At 37.1% G+C, this 25,826-nt stretch overlaps 1 protein-coding gene across 2 annotated transcripts in view; it reads left to right on the forward strand.

Annotated features, from left to right (window-relative positions):
- The first annotated feature begins 7,578 nt into the window (after positions 1–7,578).
- The window catches only part of mettl24 (methyltransferase like 24), a 31,771-nt gene continuing 13,523 nt past the window's right edge, over positions 7,579–25,826 (forward strand). Inside the window, exons 1-3 of one of the 2 annotated variants that reach the window (XM_058393565.1) lie at positions 7,579–8,058; positions 17,462–17,560; positions 22,299–22,420. In XM_058393565.1, the coding sequence (XP_058249548.1) occupies positions 7,846–8,058; positions 17,462–17,560; positions 22,299–22,420 (434 nt within the window). In that variant the 5' untranslated portion in view covers positions 7,579–7,845. The remainder of the gene's footprint in view (positions 8,059–17,461; positions 17,561–22,298; positions 22,421–25,826) is intronic. The other variant, XM_058393567.1, reaches the window with a different exon arrangement.

Consider the following 25,826-nt stretch of genomic DNA (forward strand, 5'->3'; position numbering starts at 1 on the left):
AGTTGAAAAAATTGCATAGGGTGATGAAAAAAAAGTTCATAACATGCTTACATAAAAATATCTAATTTGGTCAGAGGTGCCTAAACTTTTGCTTCAGGCTACTGTAAAACAGTAGATACCATTTAAATAGTACCATTTAAAAAGGAGGATTTAAATAGTACTTTTTTTATTTTCCTTTGTAAAATATGAGTGCAATAAATGACATTATAATAACATCAGATGATTGCTTGATAAAAATCCTGTTATAAATAAATTTAATCACAGGAATTATCACACCTAGCTTTCCCTTGATCACTGACTAACTCACACTCACTAACAGTCCGAGCTTTGAGGCTGTGTTCATGAAATTCCTTTGCACATTAACATTTGCTGTTTTCAATCAAGCGCAAGGTATTTAAGCTGAAATAAACTTTGTATGAAGTTTAATTTCATTAAAAACAAACAAACAAAACATTTACACTCTCTAACCATAAAGCACCAGACCTGATGATTTATGCGTGTAAAAGTTGATAGAAAGCTAATAGCTGAGAGCATATGCTACTTGCTGAATTTGCCAAATGAACTGTGTCACTGTGTCAGTGTGAGAGGGGTCGCTGCCTTGACATCTCCTTTTAGGAATTTTTTCAGGAGTTTGGCTGATTACTTCATTTTTTTTTCTCTCACTAGTGAAGCTAAATTTAGAAAATAAAAATATATATTTTTATTTTATTATACTTCTATTATTTAAATTCAAAATATTTTTTATTTTATTATTTTTATTTTCTTTTGTTATACTTTTATTATTTAATTTAATTTAATTTTGTTATTTAATTTCATTTTAGCTCTAAAACATGATTAATAAAATGATATCCATGAATGCCCCATGCATAAATGATGAGCTGACAATTTCTTGAATTTAACAACTATATACTTTTTTTTAATTATTATTAATCTTACATATTTGACCTAAATTCCCTTAATTCAATTATATTGATCTAAGAATTCTTATTTTTAACACAGAGGGAAATTTGGTAGGAAAAGACAACATGGAAACTCTTGTGAGGACTTTTAAGCATTTCAGCATTTAAACAGAGACTTTTTCTGTGTTGTGACATAGTCATAGTCATAGACATAGTCTTTTTCCCTGTTGGATAACCTTACTAGTGGTTGAAGATACACATTTGATCTGCTTATGAATAAGCACTCAGAGAGCAGAAATAGGTTTGATATCAACATTTACTTTAAAGATACAAATTCTTAAATCTCTGAGTGTGTACTTTCATATGAGCTTCAAATTAACCACCACTGTGAAGTGGAACATGACAAAGATATTTAATGCTGAACATGGATACAACAAAACAGGAGGAAATTCCATGGCCTCTGTCAGAAAGTTAAGTGTCAGAAAGTTTCAAATTAGACTATATATAAGTATATATATATAGTATAAGTATAATATAAGTAGCCTTTATTTGTCACATATACATTACTGCACAGTGATATTCTTTCTCTGCATATCCCATCCTTGAGGGTTGGGGTCAGAGCGCAGAGTCAGCCATGATACAGCTGAAGCTCGATCCCCACCCGACATAAACACTCCAGCATTCTCAGCTCATGCTAAATACTCATGTTCCAAGGCTCCAGTCCAAGTCCTACATCGTTGCATTCCTGAAGCCTCTAAAAAAGAAACTTGTGTTGCAGCTTGAACCTCTAGAGAAAATGTCTTTTGCTACAATGCAGCTACGCATACCTTCGAAACCTTCATTTCTGCATCCAGCTGCCAAGTTCCCACTCATCAAGGTTTTTCTGATATGGTGATCAGAGTTCAGTGTGTCTTTGTGCAAACATAGGAACAGAAAAAACAACTGTTGTGGGTTTAATAATAAAACAAGTTCAATCATTCAACACAACTGTTGTTGTCATTAAATGAATTTAATTTGATTTGTATAGCACTTTTAGCAATGGACATGGACAAAGCACCTTTATAGAACTTAATGAATTAAATTAAGCATATTTGAAATACGCATTTTTGGGAAAGAAAGAAGAAACCTTAAGAGGAACTCAAAATGGTGACACTGGATAGTGTGATTATAACGTTTTCTTGCTATTTGGTCAGCCAGGAAATTCAGGATGAAGTTAGTCATCTTGTTGAAGTTATCAGCTGTTCACTGATGAAGCAAACCCTTCATCATGTTAGAACATCTTAGTGTTCTGAGTTTCCAGTGTGAACACTTCTTCTTTGCTCTACCCCTGGCTAGAGTCTCATGGCTTGGTGGAGCTCACTTCTACTGGGGATAGCTCTGCGTGGACTGACCTCTGACCCAGGGGACTGCTATGGATAGAACCACTTGGAGACGACCACACCATCAACTGACGCAAACTGTTGTTACATCAGTCAAGGAATTAATGCTAAATCTATAATGAACTCAGAAACTACCCTGACCTCTTAGTTCCTCAGGAGCTCTTGGTTGCATAATTCCTTATAAGCTTATAAGTATAATCTGTTGAAGAAAGCACATTATCTACATTTACATTATTTACTGTCTAGTGTCATCCAGATGAGGATGAGGTTCCCTTCTGAGCCTGGTTTCTCTCAAGGTTTCTTCCTCATATCAGCTCATGGAGTTTTTCCTCATCACCGTCACCTCAGGCTTCTCATGCTTTGAGACTGCTGCTTTGAGCTGCTTTGAACTCTTCGATAATAGTTTTTTCCTCTTTCTTTCTTTCTTTCTTTCTTTCTTTCTTTCTTTCTTTCTTTCTTTCTTTCTTTCTTTATTTATTTATCAAGAGGTCAGTGCTGCCTCAACCCCCCCCCCCCACAACCTTTTTCTTATTTCTTAAACAGATCCTTCCCATCAAAATAAACGGCCTTCAGAATGAAAGCCATTTCATAAATACCAAATATACAGTACATCATTTACAAAAAACGAGAATCTTCTTACATTTCACTCTTACACCATGAACCACTGTTCTCTGTAACGTAAACAAACATTCGAAACACAACAGTACAATGCAGGAGACTGGACAGTGTGGACATAACATTAAAGACTATGCAGGACAATACACATGGCAGCAAGCAAACTACAACTGTTTTAATCGGCAAAGGGAGGTAAAGATCGATAGTTGAAAAGAGTGTAAAATGTTATTAAGATCAGATAAGATCAGATAATCCTTTATTCTTCCCACAGTGAGGAAATTTGCATAGTTACAGCAGCAAATGGATAGCAGCTGAAGAAAAAGATAAAGAAAAAGACAATATCAAGGCAAGGTAACAAAAGATAACAAACTTTATAAAAAATGCACAGTATTTTAAGTATAAAAGTACAAAAAGCAAAAAAGTACAAAAAATATACAATGATAATAATAGTAAAAATACAATTTTATCAATCCATTTGTTATAAAGATATAAAAAGAATACAGAAGACAATTATAATAAAAAATAATATTAAATAAATAAATTAATTAAAAAATAAAATAATAATAATAATAATAATAATAATAATAATAATAAGATATTTTTGTAGATTTTTATAAGATTGTAAATTATTATAATTCTAACAATTATTATTATTGTTATTTATTATTATTACAGATTACAGATATTATTCAGTCTGAATTCGAAGTGACCAATTATATTCTTACCCCATGTGAAGCTGTAAAAAGAATTAAGGAGCGGCTGATGCAGCTCTGATGCGGCTGATATGTGATGTGATCTCGGGATATTAGTTTCCATGAACAGCACAAATATGTGCAAATCATTCTGGTTCACTCATCTCATTAACAGGAAAAAGTAGAAGACTTTCGATTCTGTGAAATGTATTAGATTAAATAAATCTGTGATACTGGTACTGTTCAAAATACCATCAACAGAGAACATTGTGTAGTAGCACAGTGACTTTATTAATACACTCAAACAAACAAAAAACATATCTAACCTTGAACAATTAATAAATCACTTGCATTTGCAAGGACTGTATTTGGTGTATTTTTACTTACTAATGTCAGTAAAAGATCTTCATATTGTTGTACTTTTCAGACAGAGATGTAATTATGCTGTGTCACTAAAAAAATTCAGACCTACTATCTGTTGTGCCAAATAAGCAAAAAAGATACCTGAGCTTTATATTCATTTACTCATCTTCATATTAGTTTTAATGAGGCAGAAGGAAACTAGAGAACCAGGAGAAAACCAGTACAAAACTTCACCCAGGATCATCAAGCCAGAGACCCTGGAGCTGTGGCGCTGTGGAAATACAACCACACAATCACCCCAACCCCTGTTACCCTACCTGCTTTTTCATCCTAACCCAGACTTCATGTTTTTTCTTTGCTTTATATCTGTTTTTATTCACTGAAATGTTTTTGGCAAGAGAAGATGAAGCAATCCAGAAGCTTTGGGCTACACTCATTTTTTCTGTCTATGGAGTGTTTTGAGAGTATTCTGATCATGAACCCTGACAGGGGTTAAACGGTATGGAGAATGTATATTGTAATAATTGAAAATCACATTATTTGGTAGACAAAGGTATCTGTTTAAAATATAAGACTAGCACCTTCGCCTCATACCTGCAGCGTTGGGGGTTTGATTCCTGTGTGTGTGTGTGTGTGTGTGTGTGTGCACTGGAGGCTGATTAGCATATGAAATTGTGTTACTGTGTGTGTAGTTGTGCCCTGTCCAGGATGTACCCTGCCTTGTGGCCTAAGTCTCCTGGAAATGGCTCCAGGCTCTTCAATGCCCAGTTGGATAAGTAAAAAAGAGATAAGAGAATGGATGGATGGATGGATGGATGGATGGATGGATGGATAAATATAATGTACTATGCTGTGATTGACAGGAGAGAGAGAAAATATGCCATCCATAGCTTGTGATCTACCCATGTTATTGTATTTTGTGCCACCTGGGGGGCAACATTCATAACAGATATCTGATAAACACTGATGTAACACTTGGGACTAAGTAGAGGGTTGAGGCTCCACTTGCAAAGGTTTGTTAAAACAGAGCAGCATCCACAATCCAAAATACACTATCCAAAATAGACAAAACACAGTTCACAGAGTAAATCCAAAGACAACAGTAAAGCAGAAAATGGCTACGTGGGAAAGTGGGAAAGTGTTCGAACTGTGGGAAGGGGATCTCAGATAAAAAAAAATATCAGTTACAATATCTTAAATCTTAAGTCAAAATGATAAATGATTTCTTATTAAGAAGTTACAATAAAACCAAATAGAAGATTATTAAACCATTTCTAGGCATTTTACTATATTTTATGCTTTACATTTTCCGGTTTCTATTTTGTTCATTTAAGCATTAATTTCTAGAAAGAATCAAAATATTTGCCAATAGGAATAAAACTTAAAGCCTACACATAATAATATTTGCCTAGAAATAGGCTTAATAATCTTATATTTGGATTATTGCAATCTTATAATAATAAATCTTGATAGATTTGTCTCGATTCAAGATAGTATCACTTTCTATGATGTCATTTTTGCAGTGTGACTATCACAGTTGATGTACTAAGGATGTATTAAGGTGTAAAAACATTTTGGGGATTTGCTGTTATTATAAAATAATCACCTTCTCACTGACTCCTGCTTCACATCAGGCCACATCACACAAATCCATCATTGATTATTTTCCTAAAAGTGTCCTAAAGTGTTTTACTCCTCTTATACTCCAGCAGTTTGCCAAAAAAATATTATCATTATGTTTTAGTGATCTGCACATAGTCATTTTTATCTATTTAAAGTTCAAGCATTCCCTCAACTGACTTTTTCGGGGCTAAAAAAAAAATTCTGTTTATAAATAATTTACAGAGAAACTGGAAGGTCATATAAATAGTGGAAAACTTATATGACTCAATCACTGACTGTTACTCCTTTCAATAAATAAAATAAAATAAAATTTAAAAAATATGTCTATTGAATAAGAAAAAAAAATCAATATTTATAATTGTTTCAATATTTAAAAATAAATAAAATTATATTTGTATCAGTTAAAATGAGTATTTTGCAAGTAGTAGGTCAATATATTATGACTGAGTAAACGGAAGCTAACAGGAGCACAGGTCAGAGTCATTTTCAAAATAGAAGCAGTGGATGACCAACAGGGGGCAACATTGTGCCATGTGTTAGAGTATTGACTCACGGTTCAAAAGTTCACACATCTGTGAAACCTGAAATGGTAGCTTTTTATTATTTATTATTTATTATTTATTATTCTCGGTATATTTTTTATTATCCACAGAGAAAACAAATTGCAGCCAAAATGATACCAGATTAAAATTCGGTTCAATTCCATTTTATTTGTATAAAAGTAACAATGTACATTGCCTGAAAGCTGCTTTAAAGAAATATAAACATTTAGAAATAACAAAGATTAAAATTAAATTTATAGTTATCTCTAATGAGCAAGACAGAGTGGTGAGGAGAAACGTCCTGAGATAACATGAGGAAGAAACCTGAAGAGGAACCTCATCCTCATTTTTGTGACACATTTTAAATAATATCCTTTCCAAAACTATATATATATTCAAGTGGGGTTGTGTAACCAAGAGCTTCTGAGCAGCTTATAATCTAAAACACGACACTAACTAGACTAGTAACTAGTTACTATAAGCAACATAACAAGCCATGCCTGAGGAAATGAAGGAGGTTCACTTCCACTTACAAATAAACATACATGAGGGAAATTTAAGGAGTACACATAAACAGACAAGTAACAGCTGTGATTTATTAGTTCCCATGGCAACAGGTTACCAAGCACAGGAAACAATGACCATATAAAGAATGTCAGCCTTTATTATTATTATTATTATTATTATTATCTCTAACATTTATCCCTAAGGTGACGGTGGTGAGGAAAAACTCTCTGAGATGATATGAGGAAGAAACCTTGAGAGGAACCAGGCTCAGAAGGGAATCTCATCCTCATCTGGGTGACACTGGACAGTAAATAATGTAAATGTTGATAATGTCCTTTCTACAACAGCAACCAAGAGCTCCTAAAGGAACTAATAGGTCAGTGTAGTTTCTGAGGTCATTATAGACTTAGTTCAAAGAGTCTCCAAGTGGTTCATTGCTTCTTTTGTACTTATTACTTTTATCACTTTAGTATAGAAATTGAAATAATACACGTGAGCTTGTAGTGAGGTGCTAATGCTCAGGGTAAACATGGAAGCGTTACAGATACGTCCTGATGACCCTCAGCAAAAACAAACCAAAATGACTTTTTACTGTATTCCTTGCGTCTATTACTGGAGAAGACTACATGAGATCAGAGCTTTTACAAAAGAAAGACCCTCGATATTGAGTTTTAAGAATGTTTGTTGAGAGACCTGATATTTGATCCCCAATTTATTTTCCTTTTTAGCCCCCATTTGGATTTGGAAACTGGCCGAGTAAAGATGAAAGAAAGATGAAGGAAATTTCTGCTGCCATCTGGACTAAATCTGATCGTGCCAACACGGCAGAGGCGACTGATTCAGAACACAGAACAGATGACTGCTGACTGAGAGAAGAAGGGGAGGTACCAGAAGTTGAGAGAGAAAGAGGGAGTTCCTAAAATTCTGAATGCAGTCTTCACACACACACACACACACACACACACACACACACACACACAGAAGCTCACTCCCACCAGCATGGACGTAGATGTTTACACATGGTGCACTTTGTAACCAGAGAGCTTTTAAACAGGACACAAAGAAAATGGGATAAAGAAGAAGGATGAATGTTGAGCAAACAAAAATCTTGCTCCGAGTGAGAGTCCATACACCAGGAAATGGAGAGACATGGAGAGATGATAGAGAGAACTTTCTAATTCCTGATCAATGGCATGAGAAGAACTGAGTAACACTGAAGTTAAGGATGAACAGGTGTGTGTTCGCTCGTGTGTGTGTCCTCCTCTCAGTCCTGTGCCTTGTTGCCCATGTCTATTTGGAGTTTAAAGGATTTTATGTGAAAAGCTGGAGAACGCTTGTCTCTACAAAAGAACCTCAAAAGCATATCAGGACTCAAGAAGTTTCTGAAGAAAGTGACTCTGGGATTACGTGCTACCCGACAGGCAGACAGCACAGAAAGGTGAGTGTATGTTTGCTTTGTGTAGAAATCAAACAGTTTACATCTTTACTTTTGGGTGTGAAAGCTCTCTCAACTTCTGGCTGTGTGCAGTGATGAAGCCTCAGAGCTCTAGGGTTCAGTCATGGAGTTTTGCATGTTCCTGTCTCTGTGGACTTAGTCCAGGTTCCTTACACGTTCCAAAAACATGCTAGCAGTGCTAAATCACTCCAAGGTGTGAATGAATGTGTGTATGCATGTAGGTAATGCCCTTTGATGCACACGTGTCACATCCAGGGTTAATTCACACCTTCACACACACACACACACACACACACACAGTTTTCCTGGGATCCACAGGATAAAGCGTTTACTGAAAATCCCTCATTTTATGTTTTTATTTCTGATCATGCTGCAAAATCTGAGGCCAGATCTGCACAAATCCAGGGGTTTTGAGAAGGAACCAAAGATGATCTGTGCTTTTCAACATGAAACTCAATGGTTTCCGCAAGAGCAGAGATCCTGAATCAAAGCACAGGATGATGATGGATGAGAAAGTCTGAACAGACGTCTCATAAGTGCTGTATCCTTGCAGTGATATACAGATTGGGTTAGTATATTAGATGCTTACAGCAGGATTTGTAAACTGTTTATGATGGAAACACAGCAACCCAAGAACATCATGTGAGGTCATGTTTCTGACAGCATGTAAATTTTATTCTTTGGAACCACATTCAGTTCAGTTGGATTTCATATAAAAGTCACAAAGGCTTAAACTTTTGCTTAAATGATAACACTTTTTCTTTGTTGTTTTATCATTCTTTGTTGTTTTATCATTCTTTGTTGTTTTATCAGTTTTATCATTTCCATTTGGCTGCAGAATTTAAAATGCATTTTAATAGTGTATTTTATTTATTTATTTATTTATTTATTTATTTATTTATTTACATCACTGGAGTGCAGCCACCAGAAGTTGCACTTTTCCAATTATTTTGTCAAGTTACAGAAAGATGATTAAGATGGTGAACAAAACCCTGCTAAATTGAATTGCTGTCACAAAATGGAGGCTAGACATAAAATCCAATGTGTAATTTACGAAGCCTCAGAGAAAGCATCTGCTGTGTGTACAAATGTCTTTGATTAGAGCGATTATTGCATAGATATTATTAGATATCGTTTGCTAATTATTAATGAAAGTGATCATCTCAACGTGTTTATTAAACTTAATCACTGATGAATGAAACCCGAGCCTCTTCAGTTCTGATGTGTTTTCATTTTTGCTCACTGAAAGGAGAAGTGTGTGTGGCGTCGAATGTCAAGAGATGAAGAAAGAAGCTTTGGCTTCTTTACATTTCTGATCACAATGTTTGAATTGCGTACACTGTGACATGTCACAGCAGGAACTCAGGCTCTCCTAATGTCCTCTACACACACACACACACACACACACACACACACATACACACACACATACATTCACGTCGTTCTGTTCCTCTCTGTTATCTCACACACTCTCTCTTAACCGCACACGAATGAATGCCATGGATACACACTCTTGCCCTATCGCTCTTGACAGAGCACAATGGTTATTTTGTCTTATCACTGAATATTCTGTTGTCTCTATTTTCTCTTTCCAGCTAGATTTTCACCAGACGTGCAGCACTGCATAAAAGCCCTTATTTTCTTCCATCTTCTCATGTAAAGCAGCAACAAAAGGCCCATAGAGAATAACATGCCATGTATCTGTTCTCTTTACATCATTCATTTTTCACTGAAATCCATACAGCCTGAAAGATGCAGTAGTTCAGAAATTTATTTTACCTTCTTTTGCGAAGTTTAAACTGAAAAGTAATGTAGAGTGTGATTCTTCGTTTGAAAAACCCTGCAAGTCGCTGTACTAAGTCATCAAAAGGCTTTCCTACTATCCTACTACTGGTTGCCATAGTGATATATGTAATATTCACTCCTATTGGTAGTTACTGCACTATGAAATCAATAAGCGTTCCTACTATCCTACTACTGGTTGCCATAGTGATACCGTATTCACTCCTATTGGTAGTTGCTGCACTATGAAGTCATCAATAGGCGTTCCTACTATCCTACTATTGGTTGTCACTCCTATTGGTAGTAACTGCACCTAGTCACTCCATAGTTCCATAAACGTTTCTCAACATCACTGGACATGCCCATGTCCAGTCGCCAAAGATCACTTGTGTCGCTGGAAGTCCGCATCTCTTGTCGGAAACGAATGATTTCCGGTCTCTTTGTTTCTGCGTGTCGTTGTACATGTAAACGTAGCACCCAGAAAGCTTTTGTGTTCACATTTACCCTCCCATCAGACCTGTCACTTTATAGACACTCCCTAATACCAGTTCACCCCCCCACCCCCCACCCCCACATATCAGTCTGTTCAGCTAGAGAAATATGGCTGAAATTGCCAAGTGTCCAGCACAGCCAGATAATTCTCTTGTAAACAAACCACAAAAAAATCTACACAGAGAATGAACAAGAAACTTGGTGCTTTTGTAAAATGGAGTCATTAATTAATGGGGACAAGGATGAAGCTAATGGACAGCTACACAGTTGTGTTGAATTGTTTGTAGAATAAAGCAAGTAGATTCAATTTTAATAAGAAAGAAATAAAGCCGTTCTGATAAATCAATAAGAAACTGCATGTGTCATTGTTGTTTTATTAACTGCCACGCCAGCACCTGGAATGGTGGTAGCTTAATCGGTTAAGGCTCTGGGTTGTTGATCGGCTAAAGGCTACTTACGCCGGAAAACCTGTCATGTAGCTTATAATGCTAGCATTCTAACAACACTAGCATGCTAATGCATGAAGTAACTTAAAGCCATAAAACCACATTGCAAAGAAAAACAGGATTGCGAATGCACTCTTGACCATCTTCATATGCCGATTTTTGTTTGTTTATAAAGTTTGAACTCTGCTTTTATGTAGCCGCACGTAGCTTAAAATGCTAATGAAGCTAATACCAGAGCTTATAACTCATGAGACTTTGTTAGAAAGGAAAAGGAAAGTCTTCCTAAACTCAATTCAATTTTATTGTATAGCACCTTTTACAATGGACATTGTCTCAAAAGCTCTACAAAAGAAGATAAACAGAGAAGGGGGGGGGTGAATAAATGAATAAATAAATAAATAAATAAATAAATAAATAAATAAATAAAATTATTAAACTATTTTATCCTTATTTTATTTTATTTTATTTTATGAATTTTTACACATGGTACAACTTTACTTGAAAGTTAAGATCAAATTAAAAGAAAGCAACTGATTTATAATATACAAAATTAGCATAACAATCTTTATAGCATTACTTTGAACTGCCATATAAAAACAAGATTCTAAGCAGAAATACACACATTAACAGACATCTGAGAATTTTCACGTTGCTGGTAACTGACATTAACCATCTGGACCACACACACACATACATACACACATACACACACACACACACACAAGCAGTGTATAATGAGTGTCTCGTACACATAGCTGACATCCAAGATAAAATATGCCTAATATAAACAAAAACAGTTAAACAGAAGGGCTTAAATAATGCAGCATGAAGGGGATAAGAATCTACACAGGGGTTGGGCAAGTACTTTGCATTCCCCTGTTCCTCTGTTCTGTGTGTGTGTGTGTGTGTGTGGTGTGTATGTGTATGTGTGGTGTGTGTGTGCGTGCGTGTGAAAGAGAGAGAGACATAAACTAGCAATATCATTAGTGTATGAGTTTGACACCGTGGAGACAACACTATTGTTGAATTCTATGAGACCTGATGCACTATTTAGTCAAAAGAATGTGCACCCCTGATATCTATCACACCCATATGTGGTTCTTCACCAAACTGTTGGAATTGTTTAGAATGCCTTTGTATACTGTAGTGGTACGATTTCCTATATTGACACTATATTGCCGAAAGTTTTGGGACACCCCTCCAAATCATTGAATTCAGGTGTTGTTTTTCAGGGGTTGGACTTGACCCCTTAGTTCCAGTGAAAGGAACTCTTAATGCTTCAGCATACCAAGACATTTTGGACAATTTCATGCTCCCAACTTTGTGGGAACAGTTTGGGGATGACCCCTTCCTGTTCCAACATGACTGTACACCAGTGGACAAAGCAAGGTCCATAAAGACATGGATGAGTGAGTTTGGTGTGGAGGAACTTCATAGAGTCCTGACCTCAACCTGATAGAACACCTTTGGGATGAATTAGAGCAGAGACTATCAGCCAGACCTTCTCATCCGTGAGAAGGTGCCTGACCTCACAAATGTGCTTCTAGAGGAATGGAGCAAAAATTCCCATAAGCACACTCGTAAACCTTGTGGAAAGGGCGGGGCAACAATTCTATATGAATACATTTAATTGGATTGAATTAATATGACAGAGGTCCTTTTAGGACATCCATAGAGACTGTATATCTTGCACAGTTCAGCCTTGAATTTAAATCATTTGCACACACAGCAAATGTAATACAGAAGCACTGAGAAAACCCCTGATCTCGATTAAAGAGGCAAACAACATGGCTGATATCAACTCGAACCTGTGAGTCACTCTAAATCAGCTCCACATGTTCATGTTGAGAATGACTCATAAATCACTTATACCATAAAGTACTCCTAAACCTGTGTCAGATTAACTGCTTTATGAAAACGTCATCCTAATCCCGTACGGTAATTCTGTTAGCGTACATTCCCTCTGAGCCGAGAGCGAGACACTGAGCGGATTTCACGCTTAGAAATATAAGTAGTAATGCTCTTAATATTAAATAAATGTGGCAGTGACTCTCACGGGTAATAATACTACATGGAAAAGAAAATGAATCGGGGGGGTCGGGGTTGGGGGGACCTTGTTCCCATGCAACAAGCACTTCCCCTGCTTCATGATGGTTTGGCACCTCGTTGAAGGAAGCTCCCCAGGGAGCTCCTCACAACATATAAGATGGATGGATGAGTGGATTTTCTCCTCACTACTTTATAGGTCAAGATATGATGCCATGATGCTTTTTTTTCAAACAACATACTGTATGTTTATTTTTTCCTTCTTATTATTCACTAAACAGTACAGACACTAAATAGTGTATCTCAGCTGACAATGCTCCTTCGGCCATGTCTAAAGCTGTGCAAGACTTCCTTTCTTTTGTTCCTGGCACACAGCACACGAATGCAGCAAAGATCATTCTGTTCATCAGCTTAATGCTGTAATCGTTCCTTCAGAAAGCGAGCTGCATGGGCAAGCATGGGCTAGATGGAGAGATGAAAAGGTGTGTCTTTCAGCTGTAGAACAATCCGAGGTGAAATTAATCACACGCAAACACACACACACACACACAGGAAATTGCAGGAAAAAAGACTGGCCTGTGTATATCTTATCTATATATATTTTGTCTGCTGCATGCACTTTCCGGTTGATGGGAAAACCTGCATGCTTTGCAGTTTGCATGATATGTATCTCAAAGCCTTATATGTGATACTTGTATCTGAAAAATCTGTATTCTGCTACATGACTCTGTTATATGACCCAGAAATATAACAAGAACATTTTATTCATAAATATAACAACATTACATGTGCCTGCAAAAGATGAATAAAGAAGGAAGGGTCCTTTATACAGTCTGCAGAACAATCTGAGGTTATGAATGACTCAATCCACAGAAATACAGTTCACCCCATGTTACAGTCTGATTTTTTTTTCCTACTATGAAGCTCACTTCATTTCCCACTATGAAGCTCACAAACATGCTCTACAGCCTCACCAAATCCATCTCGAAATAAAGTCTTTTCTCACACCAACAAGCTCTATTTCTCTACACAATGACAAAGAAGACCTGTTGTGTGTATTACAGATGAATGACCATATATGGAATGTTTCGATGATGTCATAAGTCATTTTACTTTGCGTATTATGATATTGTTATATGAAGTAAATCAGAGTAAAATATTCAAAATGAAGCAAATGTTCGAGCTAGAAAAATTGACTCGATCTTAAGCATTCCCATTCCCAATGATATCAATGAGTAGGACATGTCTGCATGAGGACAGTGACATGCATTGATGTCACATGACACGTCCTATGTTGTCATACGGCTATAAATAACTCTCAGGATAATGTGTAATGCGCATGCTATGGCAACATTCTTAATATACTGATGATAGTCGAGGTGTGTTTTTACTTAAACGTGCATTAAAGGTAAGATTAGAGAAGGTTGAATCTCTTAGGACAGGTTCAACATTTTCTGAATGGTTAATGAAGCTCCGCCTCCAGAATCTTTACTGGCTTAAGGATAAAATGATTGACAGGAGACGCATCCATACACAAACAAGCGTTCTAGACAGATTCTTTCAGCAACTTAATATACTTTTTGCTAGGAAAAAGATTGATCCCATTGCTGTTTATTTTTTATCATGTCCTACATAACTTACAAATAATCAAACTATTGCTTCTTTAAACATCAAAAATGCATCCTCATCCTCACTTGTGTTAGATCTACTTGGTATAAAGTAACTTAGATGAAATATAGTAACTATGGCACATTTGTATGCTGTGTAGAAGCTTGGAAAAATCTAAAACTGGTATAATTTTTAATAAAATTCATCGTAAATAGGGACAAAGACTAGCAAAGAAATTAATTCCTATAGGTTTTTTAAAAAAATTATTATATATTTATATTTATATACTTTATTTATTATATTTTATTGTCTATAATGAAAACAATAATGAAAGATGAATTGTGTGTCAAATGTAGATATATAAAAAGCAATTTTCAATATAATTACGTAAATTTCACCAGATCTATTTAGTAGCTCTCTGAGTAATTTTATTATTGTTATGTTTACTTACTCAGTTCAGTTTTACACAAAAAAAAAAACGAAAGAAAAGTAAAAACCTCCTCTGCATCGCTCTGTTTGTCTGACGTGATACCAACGTGTCGAATTAGACAAGCGTGTACGGAAGAGCACAGAAGGACTAATCCAGATTCATGACCATCTTCCATTTGCACCCAGTGAACTAACTGTTCCACCAAGCTCATGACCAATCCTGCTCATCTTTATTTCTGTCTTTCATCAGTAGAAACCTTAGAAACACTGTATTTATAGATAGATGTAGATATTAACTCATAATCTCTCTCTCTCTCTTTCTATCTATACACACACACACACACATCACAGGTATAAATAACCCAGCAAACTCAAATTGACACCTTCTCACCCACATTACCATTAAAAACTTCATCCCAATCATTTTTTTCTTTCTTCTCCTCTCTCTCTCTATACATTTTTCTCCCTCTCAGAGAGAAAATTGAACCTTTTAAACTGTAAAGAACCTTCCACACACTGATTCACTCTACATTTCTTACGTGAATATCCGTCACCTTATTTGAACATGTTTAATAATATTTTGACTGTTTATTACATTGGTTATTTCTGGACTTTTTTATTCACAAAGTATTCTGTAATAACATTTTTTAAAATTATAAGTATTGAGAAAAGTGCTGCTTTCAGTTTAGTAGGATTTGTAGATATCTTAAAGAAGGCAAACTTGACTTGGCTATGCTTCTCTATGAAGTGTATAAAGTAAGTTATACCAAAATATTAATTAAGTAAGGGCTGACTGGTGGTGTGAAGTGACCCAGGATCTCCCTGTTCTTGTATGGGCTTCATCAGGGTTCTCTGGTTTTCTCCCATGTCCTGAAAACCTCTCCCAATTGCTGCTAACATGACTTAAAAGAATAAAATTGTTACTGAGGATCACAACTTTAGAGCTAAAATGTCCTAAATTCTCACACAAAACTTCGTTAACCATCTTCGTTAGTTTGTGCAAGAACTATGTCAGTGTCCAAAAATATAAAAGCTGTATCAGCAATGATTCTAGGATTCTAGCTATTTGTACATTAGAAATGACTGATTTTAAAAACCTCTTTTGGCCCCTGCACCGGAAATAACTTTAATTCCTTCCTCTCTCTCTTCTTTTCCATTCTGTATTTATCTCTACGTTCACTCACTGGGGTTTTCTGTCTCTTGTTCATCTCAATCACTTCAAATTTATTTAATTCAATGGCATTTCCCAAAGCATTAAAGTGACATTCTTATACAAATAGTAGTAACATTTTCCCCTGTGCTGAGATTTTAGCTACTCCAGTGCTTCATGTTGGTTTTTTTAGGGTTATAATTTGGTTTATTTTGAGGTGAGACATTGTAGTGTTGGTGTGTGTTAGTGTGCTGAGCTTCAGGACTTCAAGATCAGTGAGCTACACTCAACTCTCGGGTCAGGGTTCTTTAAAAGGAGCCAGTATTTTAGTGTTTCTTGTCTGCTGTGTAGCTGTAGTCACTTGGGCAGCTGCCCTGTCTCACTCCACGTTCCTAATGAAACAAAAGCCTTTGAAATGTGAATGTGTTGTCTAGGTTCTGCTTAAAAATGCAAACCAATCAGGGGGTGGATTACATTTACAGCAAGCATAATTTTTCCAGAAAGGCTTGCATTTATACATCTGAGTATAGTTGAGGGTCAAGGGCCTTGCTCAAGGGCCCAGGGGTAGCAGCTTGGCAGAGGTGGAATTTGAACTTGCAACCTTCTGATCAGAAGCCCTACAACCTACAATCTCTAATGCGACTGTTTCATACATTTCTGAATAAATGGTGCTATGCAAAACCTGGTTATTCTCCACACAGATCTCTCTCCCCCTCTCACACACACACACACACACATACACATACACGCACACACACATTCAAGCATACAAATACACTACTATCCCCACAGGACACATTTGTATCACAGATTATTACAGCAATAATTTTAAAATGAGAGAAAGACCGAGCGAGAGAAAGTGTGTGTCAGGAGTGCTGTTAGATCATTGACTACATCTGGAGGGGGGGGGATCACAGTAGGTGTGTGTGCATCAAATCAGAAATTTATGATACAAATTACAAACACGCTTATGGACACATACTAGAATTACCTCATTTCCAAGCACCCAGGAATATAAATGGGATATAAATGAACTGCCAGAATGATGAATATTGAGTACAATTTTTCAGTCACATATATCTGTTTGCATGCGTGTGTGTGTGCATGAGTTTGTATTGTTTGGATCACAATAGGGTTTCACTAGATTCCACTATATATATTATATATATTATCCATTTCCTCTATTTCTGTCAAACAATCCTGAGTTAAAGTTAACCCGGCTTTTATTGAGAAGGAGAACGGGTAAAACTTTCCCATTTGTTGTCTACACCATCCTTCCAGTCTTAAGCATTTGCCTTCATTACAGATTCTATTCTCATAATCTTCATATTTTCTTGTTAGCCTTCAAGTGCTGACTTTTTAATCTCTCTCTCTCTCTCTCTCTCTCTCTCTCTCTCTCTCTCTCTCTCTGTGTGTGTGTGTGTGTGTGTAGTCTCTCAGGTGGAAGATAGAGCTGGAGCCATGGGCAAGTGAGAGTCACAGCCTGGAAGATGAGGCGTTCAGGTTTCTCAAGTACATCACGACACCACAGGTAAACCCACACACATGCTTTTATTATAATGATATATAATCACTAATAAAAGATATAAATCCAGTCCATTCTATTTTAAAACATGTGAGCATGAGAAGAGTTGCTTTCTACAGTGGCATCTCTGATACAAATTTTATCAAATTTTATATTAATCAGCTTGAACTGAGACATTCTGAACAAATACAAATAAAGAACCAAGCTGTAGATGGAGAATTTGTTAGTTTTTTTATGGTTTCTTTGCAGAACCTTGTGGCACCGGTTGCCAGGTTTCAGGATTTCTCCCACCTTAAATAATTTACTGAAAAATTACACAAAAACACTTAAGACTAGACAAACGTTTTGAGACATAGGAGAACATATATGCATGTTGCTTAGTTTTATCTTAGTCTTTTTCTGAGTCAGCAATGGTGTGTATTTCTGATTTTCAGTATCTATTTATATAATGTGGACTTTCCACGCAGAACCTGTCAACCCTGTACACATATATTACATTTATGTCATTTGGAGATGCGCTAGTTTTTTGGTTTGTTTGTTTGTAGCTAGCTCCAATAAGCGCGACTTCAACACTGTTTACTTAACTCGAAAATAAATCAATGCTTTTTCTGTATATTTCTCTACAAACAATGGAAATGTTTTAATTTAAAAAGGCACTGCTGTTTTTTTAAGGGCTATACACAAGGAAGACATAAAAAGCAAGAGATAACAGTCTAGTTAAGCTAACAGCTAGACAAGCTACAGATTAGGTACGGTTACTACTCGATCCCTACCGGAAACACGATTTGTACTGCGCATGTACGGAAATGCGTCTACTTCTTGCCTGAAGTATGACGAAAAGATTTACGACAGTTTCGGGTGTTTATAATACCTTGCCATAATACTTGTCACTACTTCTACTAATACTACTACGAATATAATGTTATAATGTGTTGTTGCCGGCAATTTCGCGCATACGCAAAACAAAACCTGAGTTTACGCACATGTTTCCAGTAAGGTACATCAATAGTGCTGTTCTCGACAAAAATATCTGACCTCTGTCTACAATTATTTATCCTCAACTCTGTCATGTCAGAATGGCTGCTTACACCATCACCAAAATAAAATACCACTTCACTACATTATAATCGCATTTAATTAAGTCAAATAAACATATACACATTAGTTATACCTATAAAGCTATACCTATAGGATTAACTAGTTTGTTCATTTGAGAATAAACTTACAATCACTGATATTATCTAGTTAGCTTGTTGCTAACAAACACTTGGTAGGTCACGTGCTAAGCTACTGAAAATGATTAGTTCAGACTTCGCACACTAAATTAAGTCTAATGGTAAAGATGTCTTTATTTGGTAACATATACATTACAGCACACAAAATGGTTTTTTATTTCATAAGCCCCAGCTTGTTAGGAAGTTGGGGTCAGAGCACAGGGTCAGCCATGACACAGCATCCATGGAGGTTTGCTCAAGGGCCCAACATTTGCAGTTTGCAATCACTGAGTCACAAAACCAATTAACAACCCAAAGCCTTAACCATTTAAGCCACTATCGGCCCTTGAAGCTGGCTTAGAAGATGTGGGTGACGATCCCGCTACCTCTCAAATGTTAGTTAATTTAAGCTAAAGGCTAGGTAGCATGAAATGCCAAAGATTAAGCATTACGTTCGGCTAGGCGTAAGGCTTACGGTTAAGACTAGGCTAATAAAGACTGAGAAGAAAGGACTGTGCGACACAATGGCAATAAGTAAGCAGAGACACTGAGTGGTGGATTGTAGGTTTCTACGGTCCTGATAATGAGCTGAGGAACAAGCAGTAGGTGTTAGAAATCACCAGAGGCAGCGCACTGGGGGTTGTGCCGAAGGAGCTGTGACACTTCTTAATACTGTCATTAAAACTAAATGAACATAAGGGAGATACGCTTCATTAATTTTGCAGGAGGAATAAACCTCTCTGATATGTGATTTGAGCGCAGAATTGGGTGCAAAGGCTTATCGCCTCTTTTAATGGCCTCAGCTATCATTCTGCCTACGACCCTGCCTTCAAATCTCAGGCTAGATTAAATGACTAGTTTAATCATTTTAGATGTGAAAGTCCTATAACTTTAATCTGATATAATCTAACGTAATGGGATTAAACAGTGAATACACACCCAAAACACCTTACTATCCCTGGAAGGACCTTTCTTTGATATAATTAATAATTCATTTAATGATTTTAACCAAAAGGCTACAAAAAAGGCAGGTTTCCTCATGCCAAGCTATTCAGCTATTCCTACACTAAGATGGAAACTTTTTTTCATTTTTTTTGGCTGCAAGCTTGTTTATTTGTTTTATTTATTCAGTTTCACTTCATTTTATTTTTATTTCATTTCAGCTATTTTATTTTATTCAAAAGCTCCCATAAGGTCAGTACCAAAACTGTCAGTTGTCCCTATCCTTGGGGTGCAATTCAGTACTCAGTATGATATTAAAACATGCCTACGCTCTCTCTCTCTCTCTCTCTCTCTCTCTCTCTCTCACACACACACACACACACACACAAATATACAAACACACACACACGTGATAAGGAATTGAACTGAATACCTACCACAATGTCACGACAGGCCTATAAAGAGTCATGACAGGCCTATAAATTGCCAACTACCCTCTCTCTCTCTCTCTCTCTCTCTCTCTTTCTCTCTCTCTCACTCAGCACACGCTCAGTGTTGACAGAACAAACTTGGCAGTGAGTGTTGTGCACTGCAGCTGCAGGTGATGAATGAACCCTCTTATCTCTTTCCTCTCCTCAGAATCCAGTATCAGCTTAAACCATCTCATTCCTCCACAGCAATATCTTATACCTGTTTCTTGAGCAAAATAATCGGATGGCTGCCAAATGAAACAAAACAAACCAGATAATGGCAATAAATTTGATGAACATGTTTGCATGCACTTAAATAATTTGATAATGCTGAAAAGTCTTTGTGAGTAATCAGCTTTCTCACAAAATACGTGATCCTTTTGTACAGTCACTTTATTACCTGCAAAATCAACAGAAGACAATGCTTGAAAAAACAAACATGGAGTCAGGCTATTGGTTAATTGTAACAGGAATATACACAGAGCAGGCATAACATTATGATCACCTGCCTAATATTGTGTTGGTCCCACTTTTGCTGCCAAAACAGCCCTGACCTGTCAAGGCATGGACTCCACTAGATCCCTGAATGTGTGCTGTGGTATCTGGCAACAAGATGCTCTGATCCAGTGGTCTAGCCATCACAATTTGGCCCTTGTCAAACTCGCTCAAATCCTTACACTTGTTCATTTTTCCTGCTTCTAACACAAAATGACAAAATGTTCACTTGCTGCCTAATATATCTAACAAAACAGGTGCCATGATGAGGAGATCATCAGTCTTATTCACTTCACCTGTCAGTGCTCATAATGTTTGGCCTGTATGCATCTAATGTCCCCTTTATTGTGCTAAAATGTGATGTGAGATAAGTGTGTGACCTTAACTTTACAGTCCAAAATGTCTGTATTTTGCCTGAACCAGGTTTATTCTGAACACACAGACAGGTGGCATATTAAAGGAAAAACACGTGGCTGTATGTGGCTTCATTTATTTTACTCGAATGATTTGTTTCCACTTGTTCCCTTAAAAGAAAAAAAAATCCCCACAAGACCTGCTCACCTTTAGTCTGTGATGAACCATTTCTATCATAATGGGAGTGGTCACTTCCCAAAAAACTCCGCCCCCATCTGCAAGGCATGAGGACTAACTGAATTTTTCCATGAGGATGAAAAAGAAAAAACAAAAAGCAACTCATTTCACATGGCGTTTACTGTTGCTAGGTCTAAAGGCAAGGAAGATGCCAGAGCGATGTGTTAGACCCCACCACCGTCATCTCAACACCAGATTAGTGCAATCTTTTGGAAGGATGGTGTTATCATCACCTGAGATGCAGTTCTGAATGTGTGATGTGAAGGAGAGAAAAGGAAGCTGTTAAAGATGTTGATTAGGAAGAGGAGCACGAGATAAAATGGTGAAGGTGAAGGTGTGATTACATTTCAAGGAATAAAATGAGTTTTAAAAAAAAACGTGACAAAATATTCTTTGACTGCAAGCAAACCACGCTTTTCGACCTTATTTTTAGAGAAGGCGCCAAGATCTTGTCCTTGTCTACTCTCCGTCTGTTACTCAAGTTCATTTAATGTTTTTTAATCTCATAAATTTTGGTGTATTTATAGATTTGCTTGGCTACATTTCTGTGCTGCAGTTTTCTAGCCTTGAACTTTCACATTTCCAAGTTCATTCCTTTCCCCTGGAGCATCATCTTTGCCTTGTTTTGGGCCTTTCATAGTATTTTTTTCTACTTAATAAACCCGGTTTTATTATTATCTGCCTTTATTTTAATCTCAGTCACATACTTGAATCTCAAATGCCAACTAAACACACATGGACCTTATTCCCCTGCTACACAGGGACATTAAGGAATCAGTATAAAGCTGCAAACTAATGTAAAAAGTGTCATTATTGCATTATTATGTCCCTGGATGAGCTTCCTCTGGGTATTCTGGTTTCCTCCAAGCGGCCTATGCAACCCACTGTAGATGCAGCCTATGCAACCCACTGTGACCCTGAGCAACTACAGAGGTATAAAATATTGCACTTCATTAAACAGTGAAGAGTAAATGTGTATTGTGTGTGTGTGTGTTTGTGTGTGTGTGTGTGTGTGTGTTTTGTGATGTACAGGTGTCCTGTAGAAATCCTGCAGACAGTCTGCCAGCTCAGGGATCATGGGCACTATGTTTGGATAACAGATTCAACTTGGCTCGAAGCATCAACACCAAACACTGCCGAGTCTACTCACTTGGGTGCGTTTCAATCTCTTTCTCTTTCACACACTCGAACTACTCACATGATCTCAGCGAGGTGAGAATCCCAGCACCTGGTCATTAGTCAACAGTAAATTCAAAATGTCAGTCATCTATATTGTATTTGTGCACTTCTTAAGCAGGAAATAATGTTGATGGAAGTTTGGAGGTAATTAATGCTATTTCAAGTCAACAGGAAATGAAAGTATTCTTATATTTGGTCCCCACTAAGATATAAAAACCACACACACTTTTCTCACAAGGTCGTCTCTGTAGTGTAGATTGTTTCTGGATTGTTGCCAGCTATGCGGGATATCGTGTCATCTCGGCTCGATCTAATTCCCTAACTACTGTGTCAGCGCATTTTATATAATATAGGTATTAGCCCTGTTTTCTCTCTCTCTCTCTCTCTCTCTCTCTCTCTCTCGCTCTGTAGTCTTGAATTTGTGCTCTCTGTGGCAAAATATGTGCCCAGCTGTATGCTAATAACCCAGATACTGGTTGTAATTAAGTCAAGCTATACAGTCAAACTCTAACACGTGTATGGATGAGGCTCTGTTTGTACAACGGTGTATTTTATAGATTTGCTCTTCAAAGCTTTTTAACACTCAGGGGAATGTTAGAAATTCTAGTATGAGTGTGTTCAAGGTCATACCTCCAGTACGTTTACATTTATATCTGAATTATTTAAATAGGCAGATAAACAAAATGCCAGCAAACTGGTCATAAAAAATGCAGCACGGTGCAGTTTACTCACTTTCAGTAAACCAGACAGACAATTCTGGACCATCTGTAAGAGGAAACCGGAGAATGTAAAGGAAATACATTAAGACACAGTGAGAATCATGCACAGAAACACAAAATCAGGATGAATTATATGGGGCCTAAAGCTGTGAGGTGGGGGATTACAAATGACATTTTATTTGTATAGTGCTTTTAACAATAGTTACAGAAATATATCAATTTATGAGACAAATATTCCATTTATATCTATACCTAAAGATCAAACCAGATGCAACGGTGGAGAGGGAAAAAATCCCTTAGATGATATGAGGAAGAAACCTTGAAAGGAACCATCCTCATCTAGGTGACACTGGATAGTCACTAAATGGTCAACATGATTCAACATGAAGTTCAGCTGTTCACTGAAGGAGCAAAACTGTTCATATTAATTGCAGTCCAAAGCCACTTTCATGGTTTCAAGTGACACTATTCACAGTAATCTCATGTATCTTCAGGCTGTCCAAGTGAAGGCGTCCTCATCCTCAGCAGTAGCAAGTGATGAGACCCAAATATGAGGTAGGACATCGGGATGGATCTGGAGAGCAGAAGGGGTCAGGATCTCTGAAACCTTGTGGTAGAATGTGTAGTTCGACAGAGAGAGAATGAAAGAGAGACAGAAAACCTTGAATTTGATTTCAAACCAGATCTCAACCTAATCAGACACCCGTGTACTGACATGTTGGACAGTGCTCTTCACTGCCACGCTCATCAAAACACTAATATCTTCCATCCCTCCAGGGCAGATTCAGAGACTTGTTAATTCTATGCCAAGGTGCATGTTGCAAGGTGCTCTTCACCTTCTTAAGACAATGTGTGGTGACTCACAGCTGCAATGGGCTGAACACAGACATGCCAGGGTAAAAAAAAGTGCCAGCCTGGCAGATAATCATGCTTGTCCTTGATGGCACACCTTATTGCCAGGGTTTCTCGCTTCACAGCAGCTTACTTCTCAGCAGGGCTCAGTTTTCTGCAGACGTAGAGGACCACATGCTGCTCCCTTTCAAAGATCCACGAAAGGACAATGACCAGTCCTTTCTCCGAGCCGTTGGGGTGGACAGTGAAGATCCCTAATTGAAGTCGGGGTTCTGTAGGACGGAGGACCGCATTGGTCCACTGCACCCAGTCTCCCTCTCAATATAGGGACAGTGTCTCACCACCACACCCGAAGGAGTTTTGATCTCATGGTAAAGGGTCCCTGACCATCACAATGAAACGATCTCACTCGTGCCCAAAACCAAGGACTGACAAAGCTGGTGGACCAGACATGTTCTCCTCCACCCCATGGCATCAGGTTTGTTAGTTCTTGGTTTTGGGCATGAGTAAGATCACCCCATCATAATGGTCAGGGATCTTTTGTACTTTTGGTCATATTGTGTTTTATTTGTTAGCCACTTTGCAGAGCAAATATCTCCAGTGGTGTGTTTTGTGTTCCACAATCTCCTGTACTAATACTAATCATTTTTTACTGACAGTATAAACAGTGTTTAATATGAGGAGATTAACGTTTATGGCACTTCACCACTTTTGAAGTAAAGCAGTTCCTTTAATTGTTTCGGTCTAAGGAATGTTTTCAGACTCTTCAGGTTCTTTGCATTTTTTAAAAACCTATTCGAGAAGAGAAAAGAAAAGGAGAAAAGCTAATTGCTGTGGTATAAGAGGACTTTGTTGTGGTAAAAGTAACTCCACTTCATCGCACCACCCCAATAGTGATTATTATTCTACAACTGCATGCCCTGAAGTGTTTTATTCCATAGACAATGACTGATATATATCAAACCTGCCATTCAGGGGTAATATATACTCATTACTCCTCATTATAACTATCTTGTATTTCCTGGTTAGTTTTTTTTTCTCTTTTTTTCCTCTTCACACATGATTCTGTGGTTGTTTTATTTATTTCTTTTTTCATTCTTCAGTACATGCTTTTATTCACAGATATTAGAACAGATTAAAAGCCTGTATCTGATCTCATCTTTTTGCTCATTTCTCATGCACTAATTTGTAAAGGTGTTAAGTATTTTTTTGGTATGTGCGTAAATGTGGTCCCAACTGTTTGAGCCAATTTGCAGAAACTCCTCATGAGGTTGGAAAAATAGGTGGGGATTTTACAGCAATTACACACTTTTAGGACCTTTTTTGTAAGAAATCCAACACATTTGGCACTGCTCACTACATTTCCCATCCATTTTACGTGAGAATGAGTTGGAAAGATGGAGGAGCATGGAAACCACATTGAATTGAAACAGCTCATCAAACAGCAAAGAGGAAATTAATGTCTTTGAACATTTTTTTATCATTGAGGCTAATGTTTAATTCATAATGAAAGCATCTCAGGGCAAGTACAAATCTAGATGATATCTGCAGTTACCCTACAGCTCTGTTCTGCTTTTAAACGCCTCCCAAGCTCCTTGACCTGAAGGTAGAGCAGATTGGATGGAGTTCGATCCTGTTTTTGCCAAAGCACAGCTGTGTCTTACTTCAAGTTCTTACTTTGTTGCTCTGTTGCCTAATTCTGCAGTTATCTTACTCTGGCTTATCTTCCAAGGTGATCGATTCTTTGCTACTCTAAAGTTCAGCTGAGAAATCTTTTAGAAGAACTTTGGCATAAATATTCTTGCAACAT

The sequence above is a fragment of the Hemibagrus wyckioides genome, linkage group LG06 (assembly GCF_019097595.1).
Source record: "Hemibagrus wyckioides isolate EC202008001 linkage group LG06, SWU_Hwy_1.0, whole genome shotgun sequence".
NCBI lineage: Eukaryota > Metazoa > Chordata > Actinopteri > Siluriformes > Bagridae > Hemibagrus > Hemibagrus wyckioides.